General features: G+C 30.0%; 2 protein-coding genes across 4 annotated transcripts in view; both read right to left on the bottom strand.

Annotated features, from left to right (window-relative positions):
- The window catches only part of LOC112692328 (proclotting enzyme-like), a 34,561-nt gene extending 33,478 nt beyond the window's left edge, over positions 1-1,083 (bottom strand). For both annotated transcript variants that reach the window (XM_025566959.1, XM_025566960.1), the window contains exon 1: positions 914-1,083. In XM_025566959.1, coding sequence (XP_025422744.1) covers positions 914-941 — 28 coding nt within the window. In that variant the 5' untranslated portion in view covers positions 942-1,083. The remainder of the gene's footprint in view (positions 1-913) is intronic.
- A 3,224-nt stretch (positions 1,084-4,307) lies between these two features.
- On the bottom strand, positions 4,308-14,466 carry LOC112692327. 2 transcript variants are annotated; one of them, XM_025566958.1, is made up of 8 exons: positions 14,381-14,466; positions 11,362-11,450; positions 9,893-10,766; positions 9,251-9,390; positions 9,016-9,147; positions 8,853-8,944; positions 5,728-5,858; positions 4,308-4,528 (listed from the first exon to the last, which is right to left on the bottom strand). In XM_025566958.1, the coding sequence occupies exons 1-8, from the start codon at positions 14,395-14,397 to the stop codon at positions 4,513-4,515; spliced, it is 1,491 nt and encodes a 496-aa protein (XP_025422743.1). In that variant the 5' UTR covers positions 14,398-14,466; the 3' UTR covers positions 4,308-4,512. The 2 variants fall into 2 exon arrangements, with proteins under 2 accessions (XP_025422743.1, XP_025422742.1); XM_025566957.1 differs by lacking the exon at positions 14,381-14,466 and having other exon boundaries at positions 11,362-11,847.
- Positions 14,467-27,022: the final 12,556 nt, after the last annotated feature.

The following is a 27,022-nucleotide window of genomic DNA, read 5'->3' as shown; positions in this document are numbered from 1 at the left end:
ATTGTATTTCATACGCAAAGAGATTTAAAGGGCGGCTCAAGCGTGCGATTAAGTCGATTGTTTTAGAAATTTTTGCTTTTCGCGCGTTACACCGTTGGATATTATTGTTCCGTTCTACAAAAGCAAATGGCTTCACGTGACACTTATAAATGTACTTTTTGCAAAGCGGTTGAAACGATATGCGATTACTGTTGCGGCCCGATAACCGCGCAATTTTATGTTATAACAGGTGCAGCAGAATCTCGACAATTCAGAGTGCCCAGCATCGCGGACGACACTAGACCAGTCCGACGAATCGCGTGGTTCGGAGGACTATTCGAGTTATTGGTAATGGCTAAGATAACTTTTCAAAAGGATCGCATCCGTCTCCGTTCCGTACTGATTTGTCGAGATCCCGCCGTTTGCCTGTCCAATGATCGTGCGTACACTCGTGTGCTTCAGCGGTCCTATACATTTATTTATTTATTCGACCTGTACATCAGCGTTTCTCAACCTTCTTAACGCCGCGACCCCCAAACCAGGTAAAAAATAAAATTAGTCGCCTCACGACTTACCCTCTCATATCCTAGTAATAAAAACCGATTTAAGCTTTTATCTGTTTTACCAGTTACGAAATATACGAGTATTACGTCGTTGATCATTAACGGAAAAAAAACGAGAGTTTTTTTAATCGCTAAATGAAGTTTATAGTGTATTTATACTACGAACTAACTTTTTCATTTTTATCGTTATGTTTTAATTTTTCATGAAATGTTTTGTTTTCCTACATCATCGTTCAATCGATCCCGACGTACGCGACCTCTCATCTAAGGGTTCGTAAACCCCCCCGGCGGTCTCGAGCCCCAGGTTGAGAAACGCTGCGCTATACATTACATGTCCATATACCACTATTTACATACGACCCGAGACTAACCAAGTATCAGGACGCATCTCGACCACATGTTCCAAACGTGTCCCCGATGGCAGAGTGATGCTGGTGGTGGTGGTGGCGGTGCGGACGATTTACGCACATAACAGACGCGAACCGGAGCGGACCGTAAGTATTTCGGGACCCGCGGATACTGCGGCACTGCGTCGCGCCGTCGCTCGGGATCTCTATAGCCTCCGCCGCCGCCGCCGCCGTGTCGTGGGAGTAAACGTCGCGCCCCCGCCTCCTACCGATCGGTCGGGTTTCCGGCGAGGGGAGTGGGGTGGTGCGCTGGTGGGGTAAAGGGGAGAGGGGAAAACGTTGTCGTCGAGAAGGAGAAAGAGCCGATGCGCGTGCGCGCGTGTGTACGTGTGCTCGGAAGAAAGTGAATCCCCCGGACGACCGTGGGCAAGGACGCGCCTGGTGAGGTGACGTCACACACGAGTACGTACACGAATCGAGTATGTTATCGATCGAAACGTTCAAGACCGTTGCCGTTGTTTACTTGAAACACCAGTTGTCTGTCTGAAATTATTTTTTTTTGCAACGGGTATAGCTCTCCGTGATCCAAAAGCGATTGTACGTTTTCGGCGTTTACCAGTTGAAATGTTAGAAATAAACAATGGGTACTATTCCACCCGAGGTCGATAGATTATTACAGCTGACAATGTTTTGTTTTTTTCATCGACACCTTTTATCTGTGTACGTTTTGCCATTTACATTTTTAGGAACGTTAAAAAATCAAACGGTTAAGGAAAACATTTGCCGATTAAGCATATAAAGACTTAAGTTTCGTAAACCCTCGGACTAGTGTTCATCTTGTTTTTATTGTACACAGCGAAATTTACCAGTTACTACGGTTCCGTCAGACGTTGCACGACTGAATGAACCAAAAATTTGAAAATGCCGGACTTCATTCTCCGGATTTCAAGCTACGAAATCCAGATTTCTAGACCTGTAATCAGAATTTTCTATTCAAATTCTTACAATTCTATTTATTAACCGTTATTTAATTCTCTGTAATCTAAAGTATTGTTCTACACTTGAAAGGGTTAATTGAACGATTAGGTTCGTTTGGATCGGATAATTAAATAGTTAATATAGTTTGTTAATTTCGTTAATTTTGTTCATTGAACGATGAGCGAACTAAATCATAATTACTAGGTACTTCATAGAACCGGATAAAACAAAGATCCATTGGATTAATATGGGCGTTCTTCATTTGGGCGAACGACCCAATATATACATACAATTATTTGCAAATGACATAGCTGTAGTAATTAATAGGAGAGTCTTAATAACAAGTTTCAACGAATGCCGAATTCCAAAAGACCGGATTTTTCGTACTAGCCGTATGCTGTCCTACCGTAATCCGCGATCTATTATGGCGAGTTTTACCGAAATAGTCTTCGCCCACAACGCGTTCGCTTTCCAAACGGTTATAAATAGAACGGATATTAGTGACGGCAGACTAATGAACTGCTAATACCTCTGAATAACATCCGTACTGATGCCGTCTGATGCGACCCGATTCTAGTGCTGTACTACTCTAAATGATTAAACATAAATTACACGCAAAACTGTGTGCTCGCTTTCCTTAGTTACACCGCAAGTCCGCTGAAGTTACATGTATAATATCGCGTAGAGGAGCACACCGCATCATCATGGACGTACATTATTGCATCGATTATTTTATTGTACACTTACTGCAGCTATACGTTACAAAAACGACTAAACGAGAAAGACTTTCGTTTTTATAACAACTCATTAAATATCGTTTTCGAAACAATAGTACAGTCAGGCGTAAGATTTTAAAATAAATTATGATGTCGCGAAAAACACCACAAATAATAACTTTACACAATGACAAACAATAAATATATAAGTATTTTTGTTTCGATTCACGTTTAAAGTTCTCAAAAACTTATTGTTATTAATAATTCGTAGTACATTGTTTTTGTTCCAAGACAGAAAATGTACTTAAATTACCCTTGAAATGTTGTGCTACAATACACCTATTAAATTTTTTGAACATTCTATCATTCTCGTGTTCATTAGTATATACGGATCAAATCTTTTTAATAAGTAGACTACGTGATAGTCAATTTGGGTTGTCAGCATATCATTTTATTCGGTTTTATTTCAAACGTTGATGGACTTGATAAAATTCAATAAGCTATTATCATGATATTATCTGCTTGCGTACTATGCTACCTATTATATTATATAAGCTTCCTATGTTGGTTCAAGACTTCCTATTTGGTAGTCAATGTGTCGTATGCTTAGTTTTAAAGTTTAACTTCAATGTAAGTATCAATAAAGTGTTGTGACCACAGAATTTTATGATTCTGAAAAATAATCATGATTGTGAATATTAAATTAGTAAACATGTGGGACGTAATAAATATTAATCAGAATGACTAAAGTTGAATGTTGCAACTTAACTTAAGTATAGGTATACTATTTATAAGTGTTTGGATGATGATACATATTTCAATAAAAATAATAAAATAATATTGCATAGTCCTTATAGAGATAAAATCCGTGAACATTTTTTAAGTACCGACTTTTAATTTTCAAATAATTTTCTTAATGTTTATAATATTCTAAAAAACAATATTAACAAAACGTAGATACAGTTGACATCAATTGTAGAATATTATATTATATTGCAAAATTAATAATAGCTGAGTTAATAATTTAAAACATATATCTATAACGAATTAAACATTTTATAGGTGAAAATAAATTTCAAATATTTTAATAAATAAAAAAAATCTCATAAGCGACATAGGCTAATAGACGTTTTTTTTTTTTTGTGTTTATAAAATACGATATTATGAACAAATTTTAATTGATTTACCTACGAATATAGCGTATGTTGGTCGTTAAGACTCAGTATCTTACGTATGCAAAAAAAATATCGTCTGACGAAAAAATAATATTTTGAAATTAACTTTTGATGAAATAAAATTGTTATAAAATATGATTTTATATATTATTTATTTATAGAAAATCTGTTTTGTATAAAATTATAATAATATTATGTTAGAAACGAAAATGTACATTATTCGTCCGATCATTGCGTTAGTATTAGGACAACGAACCCCTGTCTGGGTTTCTAACGTTGTGATCCACCCTCATAATATTCTTTGTCAGGTAACCGACGTACCATGACACGAGAAAATGTTCAACGTATTACACAAACCCGTCAAACGTAGACTCGTTCTTTAAAAACATAATAACTGTCTTGGTACGTTAGCAAGTTAACCCCTTCTTGGAAATGATCTTTTGTTACTTTTGATGCGTTAGAAATGAAATGATTACGATATGGCCCGCAGGATGTTAGTAATGGAAAGACAGGCGAGATATGATAGTTAAAAATGAAACGACCAAAACATCTCGGGCGTCAGTAATTGTAATTATATTAAATTTACACATATTACATTTTGTCAAAATATAATAATAACTTAGTTCGTATACAATATATGCGTAATGGATACGATAAATAAATAAATAAACTATACATTTAATATTATATTATTGATAGTTGCACAGTCTTGTTTTACATCGGATCAACGGGTGTGTGACCAGATATTTATTGTTCATCTTCTTTCAATCCTAAAAAATTATCACATTATAATATGATTAAAGCTTTTTATATTTCATTAGCGTATTAGCAAGTACATTATACATTATATTTCGAACGTATTGTTTACAACATCAATTGCGTATATGATAATAACGTACAAGCATAAAAACACTAAATATTAAACTAAATATTATAACTGGAGTTAGGATATTGTAGGAATTTGACTTTTTTTTTATTGGTATAAAAGGAAGCTAAATTATTATCTATAAACATGTAGAATAATTAATAATTTAAATAGTATTTTGTTTTTTGATTTTTTTTCACTTTTCAGTTTATTTCTTGTTATTATCAATATAATTATTACAAAATAGATTCTAGATAAACGTAACTAAAGATTTTAAATATTTAAAGGTTCGATATTTATTTTTATGTTTTCCATGGGTGTGGCTTAATCAGTTCTATCTCTTAATATATTAATTAATGTGTTAAAGAAGAGTTTAGCAGTCTTAAATTATAATATAAATTAAAATAACATTTTCAAATACTTTTCCATTTATTCGTATTTTTATGCATAATTAAAAATTTTAAAATAAGCTTAACCACTTATTTAATTAATAAAATTAAATCAAAAAAAATAAGATAGAAACAAAAATAATTCGACAGTTTATATTTTTGCAGGCTTTTAAAAAATTAAATTGATGTTTCTTTTAAGGTATTTTAGTTGGTTCTTTTATTTAGTATTTTAGTGCATTATTGCTTTAGTTTCAGTGATTTTTTTCAAAATTGTATAGAGCTGAACATTTTATAATAACTCTATTATTGATAAATAATTATTCGTAAACAATTTTTGTTTTTGATTATTATTAACTTTTGAGGAACATAAATAGAATTTTGAACGTTCTATCGTCTAATTAGATTCCAAATCACTACTGTAAAAATGTTCAACTTGTGATAATCTGGTGCGTTAATATTATCTTTTCATTGCCGTTTATTCGGGAGATAACACCCATAATATTAACGTTTGCCTATATATTATAATACCGCATACACGAAACTTATAAAATCAAGTTTTACACACGTTTTTCGGATCCAAAACCATAATTTATAGTATGTATTGAACGTAGTATTTACAATAATTTATATAGTTCAGATACGACTATATTATGGCGATTTTTTTGGTCTCAATTTGAATCGGTACCCGGAAACGTGTGACGAGTATTTTTTTTACCTCTTGTTATCGGATATCCACGTAGCGTACTCGTGCACCGGTGTATAAATCAACGACCCTACGCCCACACCTGTTTGGACGCCGGCCAGCTTGCCATCACACCACAGGCCACTTCCCAGCCGCCCTTCTTGCTGCAAAATCCAAACACAGTTTTGTTTTATTAGTCGAACGAGCGAAACAAAAAATAGAAAAAATCACCTAACTCATCAAATATGTAACATCTAATAGCTAATAATATTTGCTGTTGAAGCCTCAATCTTCAAATAAAAGAAAAAAATAATAAACAATCAAATGAAGTGATAGGTTGATTGAATTTATAAATCGCATTTACATTTCATATATTTATAAACTGCATTGTGTTAAATTGAGCTGAGGTGGAGGTATTTCGTGTGAAAACAGTCCGGAACAAATATCGCACTTATTTCTTTTGTGTATCAAAACATATCCATTTTTCGGTATCATTACATGTAATTTTTTTTTTTTTTTTATCATTACTTGTATTAAAAATTAAATACTTCCTAAATACCTAAAATATATCAATTTTGATTTATTTTGTTATAAAAGCACTTCTAATATGGCATACATTAAATAATTTTAACTTTTTTATTTGGCTTTCATGGCTATCGAAATTTACATGGGTCACGAAAAATGTTTAGTAAGAAAAGTGAGTCGCAGGTCGAAAAAGGTTGAAGACCACTGATATAGACAATATATACATAATATAAAGTACAGTGAATTAAATGATCAACGATTAAAAGTACATTTTAATTTGTCTTATTATCTATGAAAAAAATCATAATTATTTAAATTATTACAGAGTTAAAGTTCGTTAGGTCGGGCTACTCAAGACAAAATCATTTATTTAAAGTTTGGTATAGAAAGTACGAAAACTTCAAGTACTGACTTTAGGTATTACGTTTTTTTTTTTTTAAAAAAAATCTCATAACGTTGTAATAGAATGTAACAGACGTAACACGGTAAATGTATTCATCATAGGTCAAGTATTTTGAGTGGTCGACTAAATATCACAATACCTAACCTCACAATAACCTTAAAATAATATCATTATATTACCCGTCTCGTAACGACATTTTTATATTATGTAATTATTAATTAAATTAAATAAATTGTATTGTAATAAATTGTATAAATTGTAATTAATTTATGTAATTAATTAATTACTATAATATGTAATTTGTTTACAAGTTTAAATTTCATAACCAAGCACAAGTGGTATACATATTAAAAATAAATAATAGGTAAGGCACGTATAATTATAACATAACAGAACACTCAACGTTAATATATAGCTAGTAAATACTAATATATTTTTATTTAATGGAAGTCAATAGACTTTGATCAACCCAAAGGCACGACGCGTTAACACTATTGATCTCACGGAAGTATATTTCCAAATTTATGCGGGTGGCAATCGTTAGAGATGATCATGTCAAAAATAAATATAAAATCGATTCGAAACGTTTTACGAATGAAATATTTATTTATTTATTATGCTCATTATATTTTAATGCAATAACCAAGGATTGGAACATTATGTGCTAAAAGTACTACAATATACTTTAGAAAAACATCAAAATATGCGATATAATATGCAGTAAAAAATTGGAAAATAATTGCTTAAAAAATAAAAAACTGTCTATTGACTAGTGTACACTGTACAATGAAGTTGCTTGCATGTAAATGTATGTACTATTATAACGAACAGAAATAATATTGTGTATAAGCTGATAACGTAATGGTTTAACATAATTGTTTACGAATTACTTATGGTTATACAATTTGTTAATGTCATGTTACAAAATATTAATAAAGTGGCAAATTTGTATAAAAATAAATACGGGTCGGTGGTGGTCATTATTACAAGTTCTCGGTACTATAGAGATTATATTATTGTTAAGTGCATTGAGAACCGAAGCAATACAAATAATAGCCATTGATGAATTAATTTATTTTGTCAAATGATATCAACTTAGAATTTTGGTTGTCATATATCTAATAATTTATTAAACTATACATTTTTTTAAATCCATGAAAAATGCATATAAATGTTCTTAACCCCAAAATATACGAATTGGTACAAAAAATAACAAAATATGCAAAATTATGCAACAAAAATTTTTATACCTGAAATACACATACTATAAATTTAATTTGTATCGAATTAGAATTTCAATATGCACTTTCTGGACAAATATGCAAAAGCTTAAAGTTTCGAGCCATGGTAATAACATTGTCATACAATTGGTTATATCAAATTGAATTTCCGATGAATTTAGTTGATTAACAATTTCTTAGATGGTTTAACGTTAAATTATAATTGAGTTGGATTTCGGTAATAACTAATTTATTTTGTTTTAATGTTGGCTTTTATATCGATTCCTTCAATTATTAAGCTGTACCCAACGATTTTTATTTAATTTAACTATCTACAACATGATGCATATATTTTTTTTCTACAATAGTTTTTTTATTTTTTACAACTTGCTACTTTCTCTACTTCGTTCCATGTACAGGAATACTGCAGTATTAACTATTATACACCCATATTACTTTTCTCATTATTTCTTATTACAGACTACTCTTCACGTAACATATTAAAATAAGTCATAAGTAATCCCTTCAGTTTCTTCGGTGCTAAAAGTAATACTTAAACTTTCCTTTTAATAGCTTATAAAGTTATTGATCTGCTTATTTACATTTCAAAGAACGTATATACGAGTATTATGGTTATCTGCTTTTTTCCATAAATTAACAGATACATACACACACACACACACATATATATATATATATATATATATATATAATCATTATTTTTGTTATAAAAACAGATTAATTCGATTGTTCGTTTGTAAACTATTTTGTTGGATATTTTTGGCGTATAACCATTTCTGTACATTTTAATTGTTTGTTATTTTTACGATAAATCGGTACCATGAAAGTCGAAACAATTAATTGGGAAAATATTTTACGTCGTATAACATTTTGAATATAATATTATATGTATTAAAATTTAAACGTGCTAATTTAATTATTCTAAAAATTAACATAATAATATTGTACGAGCCAAACGCCTGCTGTAAGCAAAACGCGCACACACTCACGTTGTATTGCATCCTCCAGCTGTTGCACGGCAATATCAAATATGAATTGCTAATCATGTCCCGCAATTGCACGCGACTTTCACAGTTTTCGGCTGAAATAGTATACATCGTCTTACAGTAAGAATATCGTTTTGTTTTCAATATTACCATAAACTGGACCAACCTGATTTTATCAAGTTCTTGTGATAGGCGTTCTGATTGGTCTTACATACTTCATTAATGACGTTATTTTTTTTTTGAACAAAACACGGTGTGCATTCTTGGCCTTCGAGTGGTACGGTCAAACTGACCAGCGCTAATAACAGTTTCCAACACAATCGTGAATAAACGCATTTTTGCGTCATAAATCTTATAATATCATTAAGTTGTTCAAAGAACAACAATATTGTAGTCTATACCTAAATCATTATTCTCCTGTGGGGTTTTGGACTTTGGCGATTTGAAGTTCTCGTGCACTAAAATGTTTGAAATACTCAGCGTTGCTCCCCCTATGTCCTTACGGCTTACAGCCACTCTTCTAATAGCTGCTTTATTCAACCTGTAACCAATCAATCGATAAAAATTAATATGTTATAGTATTAAGTACGTAACAAAAACGGCATGTTAAAATAATCAGTATTACCTATTACACGCGGTTAGCAAAAGTTGAATTATCACGTTTGACTAATTAATATTTTCGAACTTACAATGTGTTGTACATAAACACAAGACTAAAGATCAAAGTATAAAATTATTTTTTTTAGTTGCAAACGATAAATTATTATTATAACCGATAAGTATTTTAAATTTTATATAAGTGTAGGTATAAGGGTAAATATCTTTTGGTGTTCGATTTTTGTTGGAACTGTTCCTCTCGTAATACAGTGAAAAAATATTTCATTAATAACCATTCAATATTTTTTCATGACCATTAAAACGTATTTTATTTACGTTAAATAATTTGATCTAATAGGTACATACATAAATCGTTGAGAATAAGTCGTACATATTATATTTATATGGCAATACATATTTCGTTAGATTATGATTTTTCACTTTACCTGGAAGCGCACGTAGCAGACGTGAGTACCCATATGTCGTCTAAAAGTGTTCCGTAGCACATTGGTTTTTTTTCTACCAAAAATATTACCTCGCTTTTACAAGTTTTTTGACAAATGTTTTTTTCCGCTTTGAATTCATCATCAATATCCGACTCTTCTGTCTCCGGTTCAATCTTATCGGATTCATTAACCCTTTCACCGTCTTCCCCGTTCTCCGGAAATATTTCTGTTTTAAACTGCCCATCATCTAATGTTTCTTCGGGTCTCGCCAATTGATCCACAGCACCGGTTTCTGTTGATTCACTGTTGTTGACGAACATTTTCTCGTCTTCTTTAATCTCGTTCATCATTGTATTTTCTTCTATTTTCGCTTCAGAACTACCGATTACCGTCTCGTCAACTTTCATACTATTCGCGGTCTCGTTTATTAACTGTTCGATGATCTTTTTTACAACCAACTCGATTTGGTTTAATTTCGCCAGCTGATCATTGTCTATTTTCGAAGAATCTACGTTTTCTCTTGCAGTTTTTCTCGCTTGCTTATCCATGGCCGAGATCGAAATCACATTTTTACCGATGTTCAGCTCGTCTACTGCTTTGACAGGAGTGGCGTTTTTTACGATTCCGTGCAACTCGTTCTTAGGTTCGGTGGAAGTTTTGGTATTAAAATCTACCATTAATGGCCCCGAGTTCAACGAGCCTTTGCTCAACTTGCAGCAGACGAAGGGCGAGGCTGGAGTGAAAGCACGTTTTAAACCTGAACAATTACCCGACGGATCGGGTAAAAAATCATCGTCCATGGTGCAATCATTACCTAAGAGACAATATCCTAGATCGGAACCACATGTTTCGACACCTGTTATCACGAACAGCCCTTGAAATAAAAACAATTCAAATAATGATAGTACAGTAGATAAATTAAGTTACATATTATTATGTAATTTATAGGTGACAATTCGTTACACCGGTGGTTGAGATTATCTAATATCGTTGATCCGAATTCATAATAAATGCTATTGGATAAAGTCAAGTAAAAATGTCAAAAATGATATCTCTCCAGTTAAAAATGCAAATCTATGTACATATAATTATTTAATAATAATTTTATAAAACATTATTATATTTCATTGATAATATAAAAATTATTAATTATGACTATATGTCATCATATGGTAAGAAAATCGGTTTTCAAATCGAACCATCGAACAACATAAAGTTAATTGTTCGTCCACTCGAAATTCGCACAATCCTGTACATGAACAAACCACGCATAGTTTGAATAGTTACGTGATCCGAAATAAAGCACTTGAGTAAATCGCACGTGATTGATACCGTTGATGAAATGACGCATTCGGTACACCTTATAAGTTTTATGGGGATTTTGATGATTTCGTGGGTCGAACAAAATCGATTATCTTTCCGGCGCAAAAATAAAAAAAAAAAATAAAAATTAATTCGTGTTGGCTTACCCGGGTCCACCAGTGGTTTGTTCATCGACGCCGGTAACGAGGTCACGATGCACAGGATCGTGGCGAAGAACAACATGACGATGACGGGCCTAAAACAGAAGAACTGGCGTGAGGCCCGCGCGATGTTATTGTGCTCGACGCGGAAGTGACGGGTCGCGCGCGACGACGTTCGGCCGACAATCGTACGGCGTGCTGGTCGTTTGGCAGTATCGCGCGTCTCTGCGAGATGTCGGCGGCATGCGCGCTTATATTGTCCGCTGTACAGATGAGTCACTGTACCGCCGGTAAGATGCGATATTACCGACTCTTGTCTGGGAACGACAAGGGAACATAATAAAAATAAAAAATCACCCAAGACACGCCTGCTCTGGTTGACATACATTAATTAATATTCATGGCGTGCACCGGCGCGGCGCGCGATTCGTACACGAGCACGTACTTGGAGTACCGTAACTTTAATTGTGATGGAAAAAAAACCGTACGCGTGTACGTATGGTAAAGTTCTACGACCTGAACGGACTGACCTACAAAGGATTCGCAAATTATAGGGCATAACTGATTAGCATTTTCCTATTCTTGTGCGCGCGTCCGTCAACAACACATCCCGGAAGATGACACTTCACAGTTCACTTGACCTCGGATACTGTTATAAACGTACACGGTTGGCACAACAACAACGACAAAAACAATAATGCGAAGAACGATCAAATACCGATATTCGATCAGACTTTATGGCTTTGGCACAATAATTCACCGTGCTACATATTATTAATTCGACGAATACTTAAAAACAAAAGAATTTATACTTAACGTTGGGAAATAACGGATCGTCCATGATAAAGTAAAAGTTTCGTTTCACCCAATAATATTTTCAAAAAAATAAAAAAAAATTAACATTTTCAATAAACCATAAATAATTATATTAAGCTTTTCGTATGCATATTAAAAACTAATTTTGAACTAGAAACGATGTACATGGAGTTGGCCCACTTAAATCAAGCAAGCGACTCCAAACTTTTACAGGCATTTTGCAATTAATTTACTATAATTTACTATGTGGATTTCAGAATTTGCATATCCGCGATTTTTTTTGGAAAAACCTATTTTTGATTCGGGGGCTAACTTCACGACAGCCCCCCAATTTCAAGCTAGCGACTCCAAACTTCACAGGAATTTTGTAATTAATTTGCTATTATTTGCTATGTAGTTTTCAGAATTTGTATACCTATGATTTTTCTGGAAATTAATGTATGAAACTCTATATTCTACAAAGCCCTCCCCATCCGATTTCAAGCTATACAGTTATTTGAACCTATGATTAAAAAAAGCACCCCAATATTGTTTAATTAATATTATACTGATTTCATTTTATTTTTTTGCAAATAATTTGCATTGCAATGCAGATTCAAAAAAGTTTAAGCAGTGGTGGTGCCACGATCTGTTATTGGAAGGATCAAAAAGAGATCAAGTCAAAATATTCAAAAATAATTTTTTAGCACAACCCACTTCCCTGAAAATAAAATCTATGAGCAATATGTCTTTTTTATCCTTCCAATAACAGATCGTGGTACCACCACTGCTTAAACTTTTTATGAATCTTTATTGAAATGCAAATTATTTGCAAAAAAAAATGAAATCAGTATAATATTAATTAAACAATATTGGGGTGCTTTTTTTAATCATAAGTTCAAATGACTATATAGCTTAAAATCGGATGGGGAGGGCTTTGTAGAATATAGAGTTTCATACATTAGTTTCCAGAAAAATCATAGGTATACAAATTCTGAAAACTTCATAGCAAATAATAGCAAATTAATTGCAAAATGCCTGTGAAGGTTTGGAGTCACTAGCTTGATTTAGGGGGGGCCAACTTCACGTACATCTAGAAGCGGTTTCCAACAGAAAGATGTGGTAGGTAGATCAATCCGTATAGATAAGTTATCTTTCTGTAACAACATTCTATAATTGTATCTATATGAAATATTTATAAATTTATAGTTTCGGTAAGGATTAAAATAAAATGTAAAACAAGAACGAGAATGCTTTTTTCACTGGAACTGCGGATAACTTAGCTGTTGCTAATGTCGTATTTTCGTACACAACTCGTTGAACATGTGACAAAAGAATTTTTTTTTTTAAGCTTATCACTTTCCCTGTAATATATTGAGAGTAAAATAAGTAGTGAGTCCTGATCGTTATAAAAATAAATGGAGTAAAGTAACAATTCTATAGACTACATCACCGAATAGAATATTAAATAAACCTCTCATTTTTGAGACCAATATACGTTCTTTATAATTTGGAACATAAACGTCTCGTCAACGTTGAATACGAAATTATTTCCTACTAAGATTCATGACCATCGACCATGCATTGCAGGTCAAGGTCTTCTAAAAGTATTCAATAGATCTTTTTGACTAATAAATGGAATTAGGATTCTTGAATATATTTTAAGCTTATAAATTACTTCCATACAACAGACGTATTTTACCATTTATCGAAACTATATTTTATTTTATTGGTTTGGTTTTAAAGTGTATTATACTTATTATACAATTTATTTAAGTAAAAAAAGGTTTTTCTAAATAAATTTTGAGTGTATGCTTAATAAATCTATTGTGTCTATTTATATCTAACATAGTTAAAAATAATAATAGAACTTTAATACATTAATTTTTAGTAATATTAATATATCTTACTATTAAAAAAAAATTTGAATGATAATTTTACTATACAGCTGGTTAGTATAACCACGTACATATTTTATATATATATACACACATAACATTTTAATAAAAAATTATTATTGTTCTAATTACTATTGTTCAATATTATATTAATAGTACGAAATGAACAAAAAAAAAAAATTATCAATTATTAAACATTTCAATATAAAGGTAACTTCTACAAGAATTACATTTTTCAAATATAGCCAAAACAATCATAATGATTTTATTTGAATAAACTGTTTAAGCGATCATTTGTGAACGTTGTTTATAGATTTAGTTACTATACATACCTTCTTCGATGTGTCATTTTGGAAGACTTGAACGAACGACAAGTAAAACAATAATATTTAACAAACTACCGTGATAACGAACTATGTCTTTTAGCAGACTACTGGTTACTTTATAATGAACTGTTCTTCTTTCTACGATTTCCCCCACCAATACATTTTGTTAATCAATCAAAGCTTCGACAATGCGTTATATAGATTTAAACATTTAACAGTATTTCAGTATTCGATTTCAGTATTATTTATTTTAGCCCGTTTGTATCTAGTTAAACGAGTTCGTGAATATTGAACATTTTTTGTGCTAAAATGCCTCTAGTCATTTAATTTAATTATTGAATATATTATTAAACTCTAAACTGCTTGCGTTCGGTTTTTTCAAATATGACCATAAAAATAAACTATTGTAAAAGATCCCAAAATAGATTTTTTTTAACCTACCGACATTGATTTATTAATTTCTTGAACATATAATAATTATTGTGCCGAAATATTTGAAATTGATAAAGTGAAAGTAATAAGTATTTTTTTTGGTTTTAGTTTAATTCAAATTACCTATTTATTTTATTCTTGATTATTATATTACACTATAAATAAGCTTGCTACATTTAATATATTCTCAATAGTTTACTAAATTAATATTAATAAATTGGAGTACCCTATTTATCACTTAAAGCCAAGGAGAAATAAAACAATGGTCGATTTTTTTTTGTTAAATATCAAATATTTTTACAACTAATATTGCACAATGATTTTAATAGAGATTAATATGCTTGAGTTTATTAGTTTTGTATAACAACTATAATTTTATAACGTTCATTAAATTCTAAAATAGAGTGTATATGTAGATTTAAATAAAAAAATATTGTGAATGTTTAATTTTTTATTTTGTTAAATTGATAATGTAAGTACGCGTGAAAATAATTATTGACTTGTATGAGATAAATGTATGCAATATTATGATTAATAAGTTATTCACATACATTTATTTTTTTATAATCATCATACACTATAAGTTGAATTACTTTGCAACAGTGTACTCGCTTAATTTATTATTAATGTTTGTACTTTGTTTAAATGAAATGTACATGTAGTTGTAAATAATTGTTGACTCGTTGAGGGTTTATTATTCTGCGACTGTCTACTTAAACCTACCTTAGTTAGGTGTTTTAAATGTAAGAAAAATTTAAAATTCCTCTTCTTCAAGGAACTATTTATATTTTTTCGTGCAGGTAATGAAGAGTATTACATTCAATCTACATATACTCATATATTAATGAGATTTCTTGTATCATTATCAAGGTACGATGTCAAGTTTCGTCCTATTTTATGATCAAGAATTTTTTCTATGCTTCCTTAAGTAATAAATTTAATGCATTTGTGGGAGGTAATTTACTGGAGAATCACATTGTATTAATACCTGTACATACCTATATTATTATACAGATATAATAACAATAAAATATGTAAAGTTTTTTGTCGCTAAGAAATAAAAAAAAGAAATTATATACTTATTTATTTTAAACAAATAACTATAAACTATATGTGGTATAAAGTATGTAAATATGACGTTATAATATATTATCATACCAAGGAATGATATGTTGTTAAAATATTAATTTCTGCTATTTATGTTATTTTTTGCGTAAACGATGATATACAATTATTGGAAATCAATAATATCTACTCCTAAATAAAACATACATTTTATAAAAAAAAAAAAAAAAAAATACCATAGATTTTAATTTTAAATAAAATCATTTTTATTTTGTTTTCTTTCTATTTAAAAAAAAAAATAATTTTTTTATCCTTAAACTGTATTATCAATTTTAAATTCATTAGTTTACAATTATTGTTCTAACAAAAAAAAAATCTATTATGATACGATTTATGTTTTAATTAAGTCAGCGATCGGTTTCTAGATGAATTAAACCACCACAGTTAAACATAATAGTTTTTTAAATTGATTTTACCGTTTATTGTATATCGTATGCACCGAAAAGTTTTCAAGTTTTAGATGTTTGAATTTATTATTTATACATTTTTGATATTCAATAGGTGTATTATTATTTGGTTTTGAACGTATAAATCGTCGTGACCGTAAAACCGTACAAGTACACATAAGTACGTAATAACAAATATTTTTGTTTCTCGAATGATTACGTTTTATTATAAAAATAATTCATTATGTGGAAAATATGAAGTCATTAACGATATTTCATGATGTTTAGTACAGTATGATAGGAAAGATTTTTTGATCGATTGAATGTTTCAACGAATATATAATAGACGAGTTAAATTTAATACTTACAGTTTTACAAGTTTTACAGTTTAGTTGCAAGACTGGACAAATCGACATCATTATTTAGTTTACACGTATAAAGCTCTACGTATCGATAATATTCAAGTGAAATATTGAAAATTATTAAATTTCAGAATTTTAATAAGCTCGGACACTTACAGTTCAAACGAACGTGATAATTTGAAAATTTTTTTTAAACCTGTATAGTTGCAGTAAATAACCGGTCGCCAACTTCAATATCCGTACGATGACGTATCGATGGATTGACAGAGAACGGTACTTCTATTTATATCGCATTATCCCAAAGTATACTGTCTGTGTACCGTTTCAGACAATAGTCCTATAATTGTATTTAAATAATGTATAATTTGGTTTCCAATATTTATGAATAAGTATGTAAAACCTTAAACAATGGAAGTATTATTTTCTTATAAAATAATGCATTTCAATAACTATAACATTAACCAATGCATTTTTAAGTGAATTATCATCCGAATCATTATTTTATAAAACGTGGTGATTGCAGTGACACGCAGTGTGTTATTTTTTATAAAACAATAAATATAGTCTATAGATTTTCAAATGCATTTCGTATTCTATTGAATTTTTTTAATTGTTATATGTTGTATATATGTTAAATATAGTAAGAATGCCCCTATATTTAGATTCATGCTACATGTAAATAAATTTAATACTTATCGATGTTTTTATTTGTAATTCAGTTGCTTCTTTTAAATTTTATCTTAATAATTTAGTAATTTAATCACTTAACATAAATTGTACTTCCACAATAACCATATTTATGTATATATTATAATTATTATTTATATGTTCCACATTTTCAATGTAATTGGACTCGCCCGTTTAATAAATAAATAAATAAATTGTTGTTAATAATTTAAATATGTATAAACCTAACCAATTGTAGTATACCTCTATACTTTCGTAAAATTCGTAATTTACATTTGAATTAATGCAACGTAGTTGTATGACAGTATGATAGTTATCGAATTCAGTTGATGCATCATAGTATACTTCAAAACGCATTGGAGTTTACATACCTTTGATATAATTAACTAATATAATTATTGCAAAACTATAATACAATCGATAAAGATACCTATATTATTTTCGATGAGGTTTTATTCAGGTTTCAATATTTTTCATCACATATTTTAAGATTAAAAATAATAAATCATGTGATTTAATTAGTAAATAATTTTTCATTTTATTAATTTATTAACTTCGGAGTTTACTCATGCTATATACAGTACCTACAATGTAATTGTTATTTTTAGAATATTCTAATATTTCATGTACATAATCTATACATTTATATACATATCATATTGAAATACTTTATTTTATTAGCATATCACAGAAATAGTACACGTTAAGATGAATACATAAAAATGGTTTATAGATACCTAACTCAAAAAGATTTTTGACCACAAAGATTAACTATCTCAAATGGGTGAGAGACGGTCGAGCTAGAAGAAATATTTATTAAATTACTACTCTACTATCAATTATTAAACTACTAAGAAAACACTCTATATAAAATATTAGTTAGAAAGTTTGAGATAGCTATATTAAGCTTCACTAAAAAGATTTAATGAAATGTTTTCAAATTTACTATAGAATTTAATATAATATAAAAGTTGTTAGACTCGCAGAAAAGATAAAAATGTTTTTATTATTTTTTTCACAACAAAAAGTAATAACAATGTATTTCATAATGATAAAGATGTATCAATTGAGTTTCACTTTTACCTATTCGTTAGTTAGAAACTGAGGTTTGATGATATACGAAACATACAATAACTAAGGTATAAGATAAAAAAAACTGGCAAAAAGTAAAAATACAAAACGATTAATTTATATCTAATGTGCAGGAAGAATAATAAGAATATTTACAAAAGACAATAAAAAAGATGTTCTTTTATTGTTTCTAATTATTTTCCATTTTTAAAGAAATAAAGTCGTCGGCTACAATTTTGATAATTATTATTTTTCTTAATGTAAATTCGATTAAAATTATTATCTCTTTTGAATGAATTTAGTCAATATATAATAAAATATTTTTTTAATTTGACGGAAGAATTACATTAAATTGATTGAAATCCTAATCAGACTCGTTGAATTTTAACAATTACGGTTCTTCATTAATTTATTGCTTACATTAATATATTTTAGAAATGTTGTATCTTTATAGTGAAAATTAATTAATTAATTAAATTTATATATTTGCCTGTTAAAAACTTGTTAACCTGTGTTAGGAACACCATACATTTTATTGTTTTTACATTGATAATGTGACTAGTGACATTTGTGTGCAATTAAAATGTTTTCTTTTCAATTTGGATAGTGAAAATATTCAAATACTATATCGTATGTTGATTTATCGTATTTCATTAATGACAGTTGCAATATTAAATTTAATACAATTCATTGTGCTTGAATTAATTATATACTTCAATTCGAATGTGATCAACAATTATTTATTATGATTAGCATTAGCTCATTCAAATGTTGTAGGTATATTAAATAAACATTTTGTATCGTGTATTTTGTAATAGTTAGGGCTCAGATGCTTATGCACTTAAAATTACAGTAATTTGTACTTAAAAAAAAAAAAAAAAAAATCAAAAATATACTGAAATATTAAAAAATATAAGATTCTGAAGAACATTAATCAAATTTGTTTCTAGGTTAGCACTGAGTAAGACAAACTGAAATGGAGTACAAAATACGTAATTTTATAAACATCCGACCACAAAGCAACGATGTTTTCTCGTTCAAAACTATGCGGTAAATGTCTGTGGCTCATCGAGAACGCGATGCGACTAATCATACACGATCGGTGTTGATATTGCACCGGATGCATTAGATGCGTTGGAGACGGGAACGGGTTACCGTAATTGTACATGCTGCGGAAAAATACGCAGTTTTTCGTTCTGCGGAAAACGTATGTACATTTCGAGGCGTAGTTTACTTCCCCTCGGACGGAATGTTAACGTGAAGTGCTCAATCATTACAACAGTGGAACACGATCAGCGGGCTTTGTCATTTGACACCAAATGAAAGACATATGTAAAATATGTATTCTTTTATAAAAATATATATTTAAGTTTTATAAAACTCAAATTTTGTGTTTTTTTTTTTTATGTTTTGGATTAATTAAATTAAATTGATTACAAAAATTGCCTAAACCGAACTGTTTGATTCATACGAACAAAATGCTTGTACGCATTAGGTAAGTGTATGTTAGACGCTTGCATAACGTTGGCCAGAAGGAGGGGGTGGAATCGGGTCGCCTCGTCGAAATAAATTGATTCGAGGGTCGTGGATCAGAAAAAAGGTCGCGCTGGGTTACGATACCGCGCGGTCACGGTTTCGTTTGACTTTCACGAAAATCCATACGATCCACAACACTGTCGCCGATAAGATCCGCTGTACGTATGCGCGGATGTGGTCTTATTGAAAAAAACGTGCGTGTACGCCGTATGAATGCATTGATTCGTGCAGACACCCATCGAGTGGTAAACGATTGATTCCGGTCACCCACGGCGATCGGACGAACCGGAGCACTGAACGATGCGCGGCGCGAGACACGCGGCATCTTCTGGACGCGCACGAGTAACGAACATGTCCTGTTTACCATCACAACAACAATTAATCACGTCGCCGCCGTTTCGGACGCGCAATCGGATTCCACCGCCGGAACTCGAAACTTCAAATCGTATGAGTATCATCACCGGTCGAGATCCTCGACGGTCCGGATTGTTTTCCGTTCGCTTGCGCCGGCTAGGTTAGGTTAGGGCTTACGATTTCTTTTCTCGATCGAATGGGTTCCGTTTAAAACTATTAATTTATGTCTTCCAGATTTTGAAAAAAACACTACACCGGGGACGTGTTCAAATCGCTTTTTTCTTTTCTCTCTTTGCTCACGAAGAGTATAAGAAGTGCTAATAGAAATGAGAATTTAAAAATGTACGACTCGTTTCCGTTGGTCACCACGTGTTCGTGACAATACCTATTATTCGACAATTGTGGTCAAAATCGGTATTTTCTGCTCTATGAACTTCAATCAGGTGCATGCCGAGAGGTCTTTTCGCGATACTGTCCCTTAATTACTTATCATAAGTCACAAAACCGGTAGTGTCCTGGCGAATTCGGGATGTATGACAATTATATTTAAAATTATAATACTGTTCAATGAAAAATCAACTTAAGAAACAAAACAAATTCCGAATAGTTGCTTTGTGCTCACACATAATTCTATCGTTTGATTTATTCGAATATAGCATATGTCATACAATGTAAGTTGGTGTGGTTATTTTCCCATGTTCTGCATTAGATGCTCGGAAAAACGGAAAACATACAGACCCTGTCTGTCGGTGAATATTTAAAAATCCATTATTGAATATAATTTTTTTCATAAAATATCATTTTTTTTCACTTTTATTAAAATTAAAAACATATAATTCATAGTTAAATATTATAATAATCATGCATATAGATATACTTTTGAATTTGAACACACATAATAAACCACTAAATGGCTACACTTTATAAAATTGTTAAGCTAGATTAAATTTTAATTTTTTAATTTTTACTTTATTGTTCACTGTGAATTTAGGTTATTTAAGATTTAAATCCGCACACCACTTAAAAAATAATTTATAAACATGATATATTACGAGTATCATTGCTCCTCCATAATACTAACGCAACTCCGAACATTCGAAAACGATAATATATAGTGGCAAATCGATTTCCTCGTTATTTTTTTTTTACGAATTTCCTTGGGTTCCATCAAAGATTACAAACAATTAAACAAAAACCAAAATATTTTAATTCAATCATCAACTCACGTATTTTCAATTTCAATTCCAGCTTAAAAACCTTGTATGGAGAACCTTCGTTTTCATATTTCGACTTACAGATAAATAAAAAATATAATTTATTATTATGCTTAGAAATTAGTAATTTTAATTAGAAAAGTAATTTTTTAAAACAACTTGATGAGGTAAAAATTTATATACAAAAAATATTAAATAATCGTGGGTATATCTATCTAAATTTGACAGCTACATTAGCTGTTCAAATTAGTTTAATGAACACGTAGTCTTTGATGATAGATAGCAGTAGCTATTAGTAGTACGAGTACATACAATAAGAATATGTTTATTGTTTTTTGTGTTCTATAATAATAGTGAGAGAGTAAATAATTAAAGTTTGCTTTCACTTATTATTTAACTAATTTACTAATTAATGTTTCGGTTTTTAAAATGCTACAGACGAAATTGTAACGATATTAGCATTGACCTAAACTTGTATTTTTCCCTTTCAAACGTTGTCGTTGATTAATTATACGAACAATAAACACATACGCGTTACCATTTAATATTTATGCTAATACTTTACCATATTTTCGTTTTTTTTCGTCATTTCTTTATTTGTTACATTCAACAGTCGTCACAAAAAAGTAAAAATATATACGTTGATATCATAAATTCAAGGAAAATTTGTATTTATGTTCAAGGGGAATCAGAGAAATAAATGTATTCTGCTAGTATATCACAACATTTATCAACAGAATGCTAAAACTACAAAAACTATAAAAAAGTTATTAGTTTTTTTTTTATATTCTTATTGTAAAACTAATTTACAGATTGTATATATAAAAAACCAAAAAAAAAAAAAAAATAGTTTTTTTATAAACTATAAAAATGTATTGTAAAATGGCGTGATGAATTTATATATGAATTATAGTTTTAAAAAAAATGTTCATATAAGTGAGTTAATAATACTTGAAATAATTAAACATTAATGTTGTAACGATAACTTAGTAGGGGAAAAAATGTAATACGTTTACCATAAAAATATACATCATTTTAAGTCATTATATGAATTTATATAAGCTTTAACGAATTTCATGAATCATGTTCTAATATTCATACTACAGTCTAATATATAAAAATTATAAATAATCCATTGTAATATTACATACGACTGCAAAGTTTTTATAAATTAAATATATTATGTACTTATCATTATTTTCTGTAATTGTTTTTTTTAGCAGATACATAATACGTATAACGTATAGATACTGTAGACGTTTTTTGATTAAAACTAAGCTAAAAATCTTCCCTGAAGTCCACAGATCAAATATTAATTCAAAATTTCATCATAAATTATTAAATATCACAGTGACACAGTGAATTGTTATTTATTAAAGAAACTTTTTAACTTTGAAACCGATACAGCTAACTTTGGCTAAAAATATTTATTCTGTTTACCGAAAATGTTAAAAACCTTATGAAAGTAGCACACTCGAATGTATTATTTACAGCAAACTAATTGAATGATATAGATTAGTGTTCTTAATTTGATGTGGGTAATACCACACAAACCCACAAACCCGGGTACCAGTTTATCCGGGTAATACCTGATTTTATGGGTAATCAACGTTTTCGGAGCATCCGAGTTGGGTACCGAATACTAGGAGCTAATCGTTGGTAATGTACTAGTTGGATCCCGGATTTTTATAGGTACTACACTAGTTGGGTCCTGAACTTTTTAGGTATTACACTAGTTTCTGAATATTTTTTGGTAAGTACTACATTATATTAACATTTTCCATTCCATTTAACAGACTTAGGACTGTCTATATTACGTTCACTGCCGCTGTCAATACGTTGTTGACACCAAGACTAACCATTTTTAATATATTGTCACGGGTCGGCTTTTATCGGATGTTATTTATTTATTTATTAATAGATTCAATAGCCCGTATAGAATTGAATGGTATAGTTGGATTCATTTTTCGAATTATTTATAGAATATTTTTCCTAATTATTACTTTCGTCGATATTATTTATTATCTTAATATATAATACACATATATCAAATTATTATTGTTGAAATATTACACAGTTTTATCTTTTATGTTTGACAGTCATTCTTCAACGTGCGTACATTCTCGTAGTCAGTCGTAGTCACTAGAATTTATATTATTTTGTGTGTTTTTTTTAAGTACATTTAAAATTGTTCATTTTAATCCTACATAGTGATAGTATAATGGCTTCTATTCTTACTGATGAAGAAATACTCAGTATGATTAATAATGGAGATTTTCTATTGTCAGACGAAGATTTTGGTTTTAATTCTGAGAGTGATAGTTTAGGCGAGGGTGATTCTGCAGATGACGATTGCGATCAAAATAATATAGTTGAACAAAATATTGCCAATCAATCGCCTGCATCGCTTACTGAAACAGATTTAGCTTCACCATAAATTAGCTGTGAAAACAATTATAACTGGTCTACTTTTCGTCCTCAAGTTATAGATATTCCTTTTTCTGAAACACCAGGACTTAAAATTTTTCTTAAAGGTAACGACCCAATTGATTTTAATTTATTTGTTACAAACACATTTTGGGAGTTTTTAGTTGAAGAGGCAAATTCATATGCAGTTGAAGTCTTTTTGAACAGCGATCGGTCTAATTCTCGTATTTCAACTTGGAAAAATACAGACGTTGTTGAAATGAAAAAATGTATTGCTCTTTTATTTCACACTGGTACTATTCGCGTAAATAGATTAGAAGACTATTGGAAAACCAATGAGCTTTTCAATTTTATATTTTTCGAAGTACTATGAGTCGTAACCGATTTATGCTATTGCTCAGAGTCCTACATTTTTGCAAAAATCCAGGACAAAATGATAATCCTACAAGTCGCTTACATAAAATCGACAAAATGACAAATTATTTCAATAAAACAATGGAAGAACTTTACCAACCATCTAAAAATTTATCGATCGATGAATCTATGGTTTTATTTAGAGGAAGACTTATGTTTCGTCAGTATATAAAAAATAAGAGACACAAATACGGGATTAAGTTGTATATGATGACGGAATCGTGGGGGTTGGTTCATAGAGTTCTAATTTATTCAGGAGAAGGTACTGGTACATCAGAAGAGTTAAGTCATATTAAACACGTTGTAGAAAAACTAATGGAAGGTTATTATTACAAAGGCCATTCAATCTATATGGTCAACTATTATAACAGTGTCAAATTAGCACATTATTTATTAGAAAAACAAACATACTATACGGGTACTTTACGAGCCAATAGAAAAAATAATCCTAAAACTATAAATGATAAAAAATTGAAGAAAGGTGAAACAATTTGTCAATATACAGAAAAGGGAGTTGGTGTGGTAAAATGGAAAGACAGACGAGATGTGATCGCAATATCTTCAGAACATTCACACGATTTGGTAAATATAACTAATAGAAGAGGAATAATTAAATCGAAACCTCTTTCCATAATAAAGTATAATGAATATATGTCGAGCATTGACAGACAGGATCAAATGCTTTCCTATTATCCTTGCGAAAGGAAAACGTTGCGGTGGTATAAGAAACTAGGAATACACTTTATACAAATCCTACTACTTAATTCGTACTTATTATATAGTAAAAATGTAAAAAAAATTTCATTTTACGACTATCGGTTAAAAATTATTTCGACTTTATTAAATTCTGGAGAAAGTAATATATACTGAAAGACAAACAACAAATAATAATGCATTATATTTTTCAAAAAAAGTTTCGATCGGTCGCAGCGGACTGTATACATGGAATACTATACCACACTTTAGGGTCATCCGAATTCATCAAATTCGATTCTGTGCGTTTCGATTCTATTTAACAACAATGATTTTGAATAGGATCAGATTAATTTGTTTCAAATTCGTATTTTTACTTCTATGTGACTTATTGTTTATTGATGTTAATATGAGCATCGTGGTTGAACAAGTTGTTGAATTGTTTTATAATACATTAAAATCAATTTTATAAATGAACACGTGACCAATAGTACTATAAGGACCGACTAAAGCGCGATTCACACTGGTACGACACGACACGACACGACAAGAGCAAAAAAATGTTGGTCTGTCGGTGCCTGTCGGAATCAATTTAGTTGAAATATATATATTTTTATGTACTCATAATTATTGTATAACTCAAATTATTATTTTTATTTTTTATTAATAATTGAGTACCTATATAATAATTTGTTGAGAAATGTCAGAATGAATTACGTAAAAACAAGTCGAACGCTTGATTTATATATATATATAAAGATTATATTATACTATACAATAATATAATTATTATAGAGGTAGTACATAGAAACAGATTTTATATTATATTGCGCGTCGACAGTACTATTGTCGTTGCCGTCTTGCCGATGTCGGTCATGTGTGTATTGGACACATTTTTATCGTGTCGTGTCATTTCATATCAGTGTGAATCGCGCTTTACACTATAGTTTATTTTTATTTAAAACTTATTGATAACTCTACCGGAAAATTCTACAAGTTGTGCCTGAAACGAAACTGGTCTGGAGACCTTCTGTAAATAACTAAAGTAAATCAAGTCTATCTACATTTTACAAAATTTTACATTTTACAAATCTGTACAGTTTTTAAATACCAATTAAAGTATTTATATGTGTATGTATGAAAAAAAAAATTGATAAGAAATTTTTTGGAGCTACGCAAAAATTTTGATTTAAATCGTTTTTTAAAAAATTTTTAGTTTTTGAACGGTTTTTATGAATTATTCGAAGTTGTAAAATATGTTAATTATTAATTTTAGTTATATTTATTGTTATTCGAAAAATATATTAATTTTAGTGAGTGATCTTAACTAATTCAAAATGAATAGTAAAAAAAATTAAAGGGATAGTTAACACAAGCTTGTTTATATGTTATTCCAATAGTGGTCTCAAATTTCAAAAACTGTTGGCGTACAATTTTTTGAATATAATATTTTACACTAGGTGTTATAAAGCAATTTATAATAATTTTTTAGGAGCTACCGAAGATACGTTTCGTAATAAATGTGTATTAAAGGTATGAAAACTTGAATTGTACTCGTATATGTACACGAAATTATTTTATTTAAATTGTTCATAATAAAAAATTGAAAAAGTAATTTAAAATGGAACGTGTTATAACGATGAGTTACAAGAATTGTAAAAAATATGAAATATAAAAACTGAATATTATTTTCTATCGGTAAAATTATTTTAATAAAATAAAGTTTTCCCTGCAAAATCTCGGTCTTTTTGATTGATTCTTGTAACTTCGATAATGATCGTTTTTCAAATGCCATAAATTTCGCTTTCAAATTAAAAATATTAACAGACTTACGATTTGCGAGTGGAGTGACACAACTGGGTGTATCCGAGTTGGATCCCAGATAATATTTATGATTAAGAACTAATTGAGTCCGATCATACAAACGATAACATACGAATTCGGTCA

Source organism: Sipha flava, unplaced genomic scaffold (genome assembly GCF_003268045.1).
Source record: "Sipha flava isolate LNK unplaced genomic scaffold, YSA_version1 73_pilon_pilon, whole genome shotgun sequence".
NCBI lineage: Eukaryota > Metazoa > Arthropoda > Insecta > Hemiptera > Aphididae > Sipha > Sipha flava.
The sequence above is the reverse complement of the archived record's forward strand: the minus strand, read 5'-3'. Positions and strand labels throughout refer to the sequence as shown.